Genomic DNA, 10,454 nt, shown 5'->3' with positions numbered 1-10,454 from the left:
TTCCTTCTCAGTTCCCAACAATCTCCTGTTAAACATGACCCCAAATATTAGCCCTTTACATCCAACTGGAAATATGCCTTGCTGGCTGTGAAAAAAAGTTATAAAAAAAAAACAGCATTTTATTTTATTTCCATGAAAATAAAAATAAGAATACAAATTGGGAACAGAAGTTCCCAAAGGTTATTCGGTAAACGTTAGAGGACATAGAAAAGAATTAAAAAAAAAAAATTTAGTATAACCATCGGAATCGTTTCATCTTGTTTTTGTTAAATATTATTAATTTATAATATTTTTTATTAATATTATTAAATGAGGAATCATTTCGAGTTCAAATTCAAGTTTCCTTTTAAGATAAAAACAACGTCCAATCAAATTTGGTGGCCATTTTGTTTGGATTTAGCTTATCATTTCCCATTTTGATCACCTCTTGATTGGATGTTATCTTGTCCTTGCCTTTTCATTTCAAATAAGGGGGATTTCTTTTACTGTGCTAGAAAATTACTCACACCAGAGAGTATCCTATACAGGATGGAACAATAAAATTGTCGCCCTAGAAAAGACGACATGATTCCATTTCTATTTGATGAAAACCGGTTTTCTTTTTTTGTTGCAGACCATCTACTAGTTGGCCAATTCTGTGCAAATCTCAAAAGCAATAAAAGCCTCCTGTCATGTTTGAAAGTGACACAATGTTCAACAAGTGAGATAGGAGATGCGCCTCTGTACAACTCATGCTCTCTACTGATCCACGTTATGACAACAGAACTATTGTCAGCACCTTCAAAATGCATTGTTGGATTGCTACAAATAGCAGGGACGTGCCCAGGGTGATGTAAGCAAAGTTTCCAGCCATGCTCATGGTATTTGGTGTGGTTTCAAGTGAGGGCCACATCATGCCATCGAAGTCGGCTTGAAAGTCAACACCAAAGTGTACCTGGATTGGGTGTGCTGAAGAGTGTGGTGATCCCTTGGTGCAATCAGGTGGCCGCTGGCAGACCTTGGATGTGGCAGCAGGACTTGGCGCCAGCCCACAAGTCCAAATAGACCCAGCCTCGGCTTCAAAAGGAGTGCTATGACTTTGCACCCTTCTCTCACTGCCCCCCTCTTCCCCCGACCTGAACCCGCTTGACTACTTCATTTGGTCATATGTTGAGAATATTACCAACATGAACCCCACCCCAATACCAAAGCCAGTCTGATTGCTACTATCCGCCGAGTATTCACTGAGCTCCTACTGGCGCTTGTGGAAAAGACATGCTCCCAGTTCTGGACTCATATCAAGGCCGAGGTGGTGATTTAGGCTGAAGGTGGCTACATTGAATAGATGTCAGCTTTACTACATAATCAATTTACCTGAATTGATTTTGTCAATAAAAGTTTTAAAATAAAGCTGCAGTGTTGTTTTCTTTAGAGCAACACTTTTATCGTTGCACCCGGTATCTTTACAAAAAAAAATAGGAGGCCTTACTTTTGGAACAACCCTCATATAGACCTATATTATAATTATTTTTATTTGCAATATATTATTGTTGCAGAAATATGCAACACTGAGATTCATCACAGAAATCTACCAGAAGATGCTGAGGAGTCTGGTCAAGTCCAGCATGGACGAAACTACGTTTTCCTGCACCAATCTGCTTCTGCACAGAAAACCAAGACAATCCAGGCGTGGCTGCTCAATAATGTTCTTCATCTGCTTGTGGACACCCTCCTGAGCTAACTACAATCCCCTTGAATATTTCTCCTGAGGTGTAATCGAGGCCAAGACCAACAAGCTTCCTACAATACAATCAACTCTCTGAAGGCTGAGGCATTTGCTGCTATAGACAAGGACATAGTTGCTAAATTGTGTGACTCAATTCGCACCCGCTTTGAGATGGTCATCTCTGCCAGTAATGGTTCATTGAAGAATATTGTAGTATGTAACTGTTGCTAAATAAACTGTTAGATCTGCATATACAGTTTTTGGTTTTTGTTGGATATTTTGTTTGCTTTTTATCGAATCTCGGATTTTGTTACAACACTGTGTGTAATTACAAAGTGGAACGATAAAATTGTCGCCCTAGAAAAGACGACATGATTGCATTTCCATTCGATGAAAACCGGTTTCTTTTTTTGTGCAAACCATCTACTAGTTGGCACATTGTGTACAAATTCCAAAAGCAATAGGAGCCTTGTATCAGGTCTGAAAGTGACACAATGTTCAACGAGCAAGATGGGAGATGCGCCACTGTTCTACTCATGCTCTCTACCATTCAATTGACGAGCATGGAATATGTGCCTACATTAGAGCTGGCTTTCGATGTGGTAGGGATATATTCAGAGAAGACCCTAAATTACTCTATATGTGCATAAAGGTCTACTCCATAAGATCTCCTGTTACAGTATAGCTGGAAATGTTTTCTTAATTACAAAATCATTTCTCTCTGATAGGTTCATAAAAGTAGTGATTAATGGGCAGAAATCATAAGTTCACAGTATTGTTGTTGGATTTATTTCAGGGATCCATTCTGAGCCCAAATTTCTTCCTGGTCTACATCAATGATATCCCAAATCACATCCTAAGATCATTTGTAGACATTTATGCTGACAACACTACCATCTAGGGCAACACTTTAAAGGCCATGAATGACCAAGTTCTCTCTGATTCTCTCTCCTCTGATCTTGAGCTTGTGATACAATGGGGAAAGAGCTGGCTGGTTAATTTTAATGCATCTAAAACCAAGTTTCTATCATCATTAACCATCATTAACGATTCCCATCTGGCATCAATCAAAATGAATGGCTCTCATCTTAGGGAGGCTGCATGTTTTGAAAAGCTTCAGGGTCTGACATTTACTCCTAATCTGAAATGGTACATGTACATTAAATATGTTGCCAAGGCCGCTGGAAAAATAGTGGGATCACTCTATCGATCCAGTAGATATCTCACTGCTGATGCAATTCTCTACCTGTATAAGAGCCAAGTACATCCAAGGATGTACTTCTGGGCAGCAGCAGCTAGGAAGACCTTAACCTGCTTTGACAAAGTTCAAAATAGATTCTGTAACCTAGTGGGGGGGGGGGCTCTTTTCTCTTCCCTGCAACCTCTTTCCCACAGAAGAGACGTTATAAACCTGTCCCTGCTTTATCATTATTTTCATAACACATGCTTGTCTGAGCTCCAATTTATGGTTCCTCCTGGACTGACTTTCACGAAAAACACTCATCCAGCTGAAACCACTATCAATACTTTCCCTCACTGTGCCTAAACTTAAACATAGATTCCATGAACAAAGCTTCTTTCTTAGAAATGCACATCTGTAGAACTCTGCTCTGTTTCCCTGCTTTCCAGCTGACTAGTCATTTTCAAGTTCAATGTAATCGGAGATAGCAAAACATAATAACCAAATTGTGTTGAAGTAACTCGGAGTATGCATGGGTTGTCTCTTATCTCTGGTTTTCTTCAACGTTTTTTTTTTTTTTTTTTTTTAATCTGTGATGAAAGAACTGGAAAGTCTGCAATCACCATTAATGTTAATTATGCTGATGATACTATACTCGTTATAACTGTCTTTGATTAACTTTAAAGCTTAAACGCCAATTGGAGGATGAAAGTGAACCAGACAAATTCAAAATCTTTTTCTCTTCTGAAAAAGTATCTCGATATGTTACATGTTAGGAGCTGTTTGCTGTGCCTAGGATTTAACAACCATTCCAGAAATGTCTCCATGACATGGACACACTGAGTCACTCTTCCTGGCAAGAAATAGTAACATATCAGGAATGCTTCTTACTATATGAAGCATTAAAGCTCAGATAAGATTTTGGCCCATTCTTACATTATCAGGCGGTCTCAAGACTTATTTTAATCTTATAACAAGTGTGGTGTAATGTGTTCATGCACTCTTATGAAAAACGTTGTGAAAAATTGTTGTGTATAAATACTATTTAAAGAATTTTAATTGACAAAATTCTCCACAAAAAAAAAGTTAACAAAACAATTTATTCAAAACAAAACAAAAAAAAAAAAACAGAGATACAACTTTACTATAGTGAGTCTTCGGAAAAATGCATTTCAGACAAAGACATTATTACGTACTTACGTGTCATGCTGAAATAAGAATAAATTCCAAAAATTAGAAAAATGGTCCAGTAGAAAATGTTTTTCAAAAGTTGCTGTTATTTACTGTAAATTAACCCTTTAGAAGATCAAAATCCGGGGAAGATAACTGCATTCTATCGTTTAAGTTGTTTTGCACAGAATCCAATGACACTATCTTTCAGGTCGGCTATCTTGTTTTCTATGGATATACTGCACACTTTTTTCCGAAAATCGGTTCTAGCACATCTTCTACTCGACCATTTTTCATAATTTTCAGAATTTAAACTAATTTTAATATTACATGAAATATGTAATAATGTTTTTCCCTGAAATGGCTTTGTTTGAAAATATACAATTGGGTCAGACGACACAGTATAGTAAAGTTGCACAAAAAAGATAACAAAAGAAAAGATTTTTAAATTAAAGAAAATAATAAATAAATGAATAACAAAGACAAAAAATTATTTTGTTTGTGTTTCAAATACCAAAGAACCACCCATTGGAATTGGACCCAGGCCACCCATAAAATGCTGCAAAGAATGTTTAAGCAATGATACTACTAACCCACCCTCATTAGCAATGAAGTAGAACAGCAACTTCTTGCCTCAACAAATAAAAATGCCAAGATTATATAAGTTTCATCGTCGCTGAGAGACCAAAAAAAGTTTCACTGTGAAACTACATATAAGCTGGGAGGTGTTGAGTTCTGTCCTTATTCAAATTGAGGTTTCTTGGCTTCATATTTTCAAAGTAGGGCAAGAATTCTTTTCTTGAGGTCTTCAAATTCAGGCTCTGTAAAAGAGGCAGAGCTAATGGTCTCATCCACCATCTGTTCCGACAATTTCTCGTATGAAGCTTTGTCTGTGAAAAAGAGAAAAGGAATTTGATAATTCACACAACGTACAATGAAGACATTAGAAAATATCAGAATTGTTCAAAAAAGTGACTAAATGTGCTATTGTTTGAAATTTTAATAAATAAAAAAAACTTTGTTTGCACATAACATCTCACACTTTATATATATATATATATATATATATATATATATATATATAGTTATTTTTTTACTATAATAATTATTAAATACCTACAGACACTAGTGTTTCATCCTTTCAGGAATCTTTAGTGCAGGGTGTCACGATTAATACCACTCGAACGATTCGATCCCCCGCATCTCGAGACATCTCTGGCTCGATTAGCGAAGGCCTAATCCATTCGGCTACCATTAACCGCGTGAAATAACATCGAATTTAAACATTTTAATTTTAAATGTTCATTTACGTCAGTCATATATATATAATTTCTATTTCTTTTCTCTATTTATTTCTTATTTGTTGACGTGTAGGAATACAAAATGCCTTTAAAACAATTTTTTTGGACCAACCTTTGAATCTATTACAGTGTAATGAAGCTATATATACACACACACATATATATATATATATATATATATATATATATATATATATATTCTACTATTATATAAAAAGAAAGTGTGTGTGTGAATTCGTTCTCTATAGACTCTACATTGGCTGGTCTGATTTTTATGAACTTTCACAAATTTACTTTATGTATCTGGTAGTGTTCTTAGATAGGTTTTGTATTGGAATGTATTTGATAAGTATCGATAACTGAAAAAAAATCCAATGAAAGAAGAAACAGGCGACTTTGACTAAAGTTAACACCTTCTACAGCCTAACATCACGTAGATTTGAGAAGTTTTATTACCACACAAGCAGAAAGACTCAGCATATAAAATCAACAGTAGGTTCTTTGATATGACAGGAGCGTGTTCAAAATGAATGTTTTTATTTAAAGCACAATTGATTCATGACACTTGACTTCTTCATTTTAAACTTAAATTCAAGCCATTATCACTGCACAAGCAGAACAGCCAGGCATATAAAATTAATAGTAGGTTCTTTCATATGACAGGGTTGCAATTGAAATTAATGTTTCTGTTTAGAGCACAATTGAACCATGATACTTGACTTTTACATTTTAAACTTTAATTCCAGTCGTTATATATAAAAATAGTTTTATAAAATCAACAGTAGGTTCTTTACAATGCAATGTAGACTACAGTATATTTTTCACTGTGGAGAGGGATTTGAAGCTTCCTTCTGATGCATCATAATGGGGCCTCAATTAGAGCAGGCAATCAATCGATTTGATTTAAAAAAGGGTGATTTCACCAGTGTCGATGGCAATAAAAATATGGGAATGTGAAACATTTGTTGACCATTATTCAATCCCGGGCAACGTCAGATCTGCCTGCCAGTACTAGCAGGTCTACTCGACATTGTCTGAGGTCATAAAAAACAAAGTAGATGTTAAAAAGTGTGTGTAAAATATTTATATTAAAACTCCTATCTCTTTACTTCTCTCAATCTGTCTCTCTATCGTTCTTTGTTTCTTTTGCCGTTCTTTCATCCCCAACCTTTCACCTCCGCCCAACCCATTCCATGGTTTAATGTACTGAAAATAATAATAATGTAGGTCATTTACTGGAATTTATTTATTTATTTATTTTTTACACAGGAATTATCACTTAACAAGACCCGGAGGCCACTCGAGGATAAGGGTTAATGAGTATACATTAGTCAATGGGATTATAGCATAGTAAACATAAGTAGTGGGAATTTTGTAAATTGGATTATTTAGGGGGACGGTTCATCAAGAACTTGTTTACGTTGAACTTGAAGACAATCAGATTGTAGTCAGCTGGAAAGCAGGCAATCGGAAGAGAGTTCACGAGCGTACAGTTCTAAAAAAGAAGCTTTGTTCATGGAATCTACATTTAGGTTTTGGCACAGATAAAGAGTGTGGGAAATTATTGATAGTGGTTTTGGTTAGATGAATATTTTTCGGGAAAGTTTGGCGAGGTGGGGGAGGGGCATAAATTGAAGCTCAGATTGGAGTTCAGATGAGTACTTGCCATGAAAATAATGATAAAGCAGACAGGCTCGCAACATCTCTTCTGTGGGAAAGAGATTGAAGGGAAAAAAAAGGGCATCCCCCACTAAGCTACAAAGTCTATTTTGAACTCTGTCAAGGCAGGATAAACTGCTTCTAGCAGCTCCTGCCCAGATGTGCAACAGTACTCCATCGTTGGCCGTACCTGGCTTTTATATAGGTAAAGTATATAGGAGTGAGATATCTACTGGAGCGGTAGAAGGATCCCACCATTTTTCCAGTGACCTTGACAATGGATTTGATATATGTGTTCCATTTCAGGTCAGGAGTAAAGGTCAAGCCCAGAAGCTTGTCAAAATATGAAGCCTCCCCAAGACAAGAGCCATTCATTTCAACCGATGCCAGATTGGCATTAGAGCGTAGATAATGTAGAGATAGAAACTCGGTTTTAGATGCATTAGAAGTAACTGGCCACGTCTTTCCTCATTGTACCACATGCTCAAGATCAGAGGAGAGAGAATCAGAGAGAACTTGGTCGTTTACGGTGTTTGATGTGCTACCATAGATTGTAGAGTCATCAGCATAAATGTTTATGAATGATGTAAGGATATGATTTGGAAGATCATTAATGTAGATTAGGAAGAGAGGTATGCCTAGGATGGACCCCTGAGGGATTCCAGCATTAATACTGAGAGCTTCTGATTTCTGCCCATCAACCACTACTCTTATGAACCTATTAGAGAGAAATAATTTAATAATGGAGAAGATATTTCCAATCCTTGAAGTTATTAACAAAAAACATAGATCTTTCTCTTGGGCAGCGCTGTGTTTAAACACACCTGCTCTATCTAGGATGTTGAGCAGTTAGCAAATGTAAAACCATAATCTTACATTTATTGCTCCTGTTTTCGCACTATTAAAATCACTCTTTCCGACTTTATTGCTACCATCCTCCCTGGTCTGAAGAGAAGCTTAAGAAATGTTAAATAATTTTGAAAGAAAATGCCGATTTTGTTTCAAAATTATGTCAGAAAAGCTTGACTCTTTGGGCCATAGCATTTCGAAGCTAAATGCTTCTCATCAGAAGAGAAGGACCAGTATTATCCAAAATATAAAAAATAGATAAAAGCTGGCTTAAGATCATTTAGGTTCGGAGTGAAGGAAGTATGTATTAAGATATATTAAAGGAGATATAAAGTACAAGAATAAAAACTTTAAAATATATAATTATAAAGAAGGAATTAAGCATATGAAAATAGGAAGGGGAAAAATTAATTTTATATACAAGCGGTAGAACCATGAAACCCATGTTTGTAGATAACTGTTTTATAAATAAAATATTAAATAAGTAATATTTGCTTATTTATTTACGCCCAAAAATATGGGTGATCTTCTAAGGAAAATGTTTTCCTAGATATCCAAGGTTGGAGACGCTAATAACCATATTATCATTAAAAAAATTAACAAGTTTATAAGCGATAAAAATAACTTGTAAAGTCATTCAGGGCCTCATGGCATTACGGTTAATGCACTTGACTATAGTAGATATGGTCTGAGGTTCGAATCCTGAAACAGTCAAGCTATTCTGACGAGTAGTAGAACTGCAAAATATGTGTTTGTAGATTACTGTCATATATACACACACACACACACACACACACACACACATATATATATATATATATATATATATATATATATATATATATATATATTGTCTATGTGAGGAACAGTCTACCAAACTACTCTACCAATCTTTGGTCTACAGTCTTGAAACTTGATATATAAAAACTGAGAACTTGTGGAACAAATTCGATTTGGCTTAAAAATAGCTGCTAAGGGATCCAAATTTAAAAAGAATGGAACTTGGCAGGCATAACTCGACTAAATACATTATTTCTATACATACACAAATATATATTTATATCTTTATTGGGGTTATTTTTTTAAGGTTTTGTATGTGTATCGATCAAATGATAATCAATAAAGTTAGAGAGCTACACGTTTCAATTCTAGCTGATGGAAAACAAGTAATTTTATTTTTATTATTACTTTCGAAATCACTACTTATCAAGGCTCGAAGGCCCCTCAGGGATAAGGGTTATTGCGTGTACAGTAATCAATGAGATAGTATTGTAGTAATCATTAGTATTGGGGGTTTTGATAGAGTGTCTTACTTAAGGGGGCGGTTTGTCAGGAGTTTGTTTATGTTGGACTTGAAGACGTCCAAGTTGTAGTCAGGTGGGAAACAGGCAAGCGGCAGAGAGTTCCACTGGCGTACAGTTCTAAGAAAGAAGCTTTGCTCATGGAATCTACGTTTGGATTTAGGCACAGATAAAGAGTGGGGAAAATTATTGACAGTAGTTTCAGCCAGACGGGTGTTTCTTGTGAAAGATTGGCGAGGGGGGGGGGACGAGGGATTGGAGCTCAGACGAGCACCTGCCATGGAAATAACGATAAAATAAAGTTAAAAGAGAATATGAACAGAAAAAAATACTTCTGGGGAAGTGATATTATTACTGATCTCTAGGGTTACTGAACGTTGTCAGGAAGTACAAGGATGTTTCCTTGTGCTGACACTGTATATGAGTTTTGTGACAAATAAAAGATAAAATGGAAAAGAGATCTAAAACTCCAGTATCAATTTCAATTTGTTCTTAAATATAGGCTTAATTTCCTTATATATATATATATATATATATATATATATATATATATATATATATATATATATATATATAACTACATTTAACATCCCAATAATTGCATTGACGATGATACTTACGAGCTTTAAAAGGCGAACCATTAAAAGATACATCTGCCTTACTACAAAAAATGCTAGTTTTATTTTTGGTGTCTTTAAAAAAAAAACACCCAATATTTTTGCTGATGAGGAGACTTTGTTTAAAAAACTAAATGACAAAATTATTGTCCAAGACTTATTGTCTATCTCAATAAAAAAAATTGTGTCCCCGAAACGATTGTACAATTTATTGATTTTGTTTGTTCTTTTTTATGAAACCGATTTTTAATTTTAATTACAAATTATCAATCATCTTACTCAATATTAAAATAGCCCTAGGATATATATGCCTATCGAGTTTATTATATATCTACATTACAACGAGCACTGTTTTCTTTTATTTTATTTTAATTGTATTTAATGAATTTACTAATACATTAAAATATACTTTGCTCTTTAGACTATTGTTCTAATCCCCTTTATATATATATATATATATATATATATAAAGTTTAGTGGTTATATTTAAATTCTGAAAAAACGACATATAGCCACATATATTCGAATTAAGAATTTATTGTTTTACAAAAGGAATATACAGAAGGGGTTGTGTTGATTTCCTTAATCCATGGATTTTCAATAATCATCAGAGGAAATGAAATGCGGTTAGCAAAATGTTCAGTTGTGAATAGACACTTATTTTGCTTTTCA

General features: G+C 34.9%; 1 protein-coding gene across 4 annotated transcripts in view; it reads right to left on the bottom strand.

The window, feature by feature from the left end:
• Positions 1–3,967: 3,967 nt before the first annotated feature.
• The window catches only part of LOC145260514 (GDP-D-glucose phosphorylase 1-like), a 119,635-nt gene continuing 113,148 nt past the window's right edge, over positions 3,968–10,454 (bottom strand). For 3 of the 4 annotated variants that reach the window (XM_080118645.1, XM_080118646.1, XM_080118644.1), the window contains exon 11: positions 4,682–4,945. In XM_080118645.1, the coding sequence (XP_079974771.1) occupies positions 4,830–4,945 (116 nt within the window). In that variant the 3' untranslated portion in view covers positions 4,682–4,829. Of the gene's footprint in view, positions 4,946–10,454 lie in introns of all 4 variants that reach the window. The other variant, XM_080118643.1, reaches the window with a different exon arrangement.

The sequence above is a fragment of the Euprymna scolopes genome, chromosome 36, assembly GCF_053919585.1.
Source record: "Euprymna scolopes isolate OS-2025 chromosome 36, ASM5391958v1, whole genome shotgun sequence".
NCBI lineage: Eukaryota > Metazoa > Mollusca > Cephalopoda > Sepiida > Sepiolidae > Euprymna > Euprymna scolopes.
Note: the sequence above shows the minus strand (reverse complement) of the source record. Positions and strands in the feature narration are given on the sequence as shown.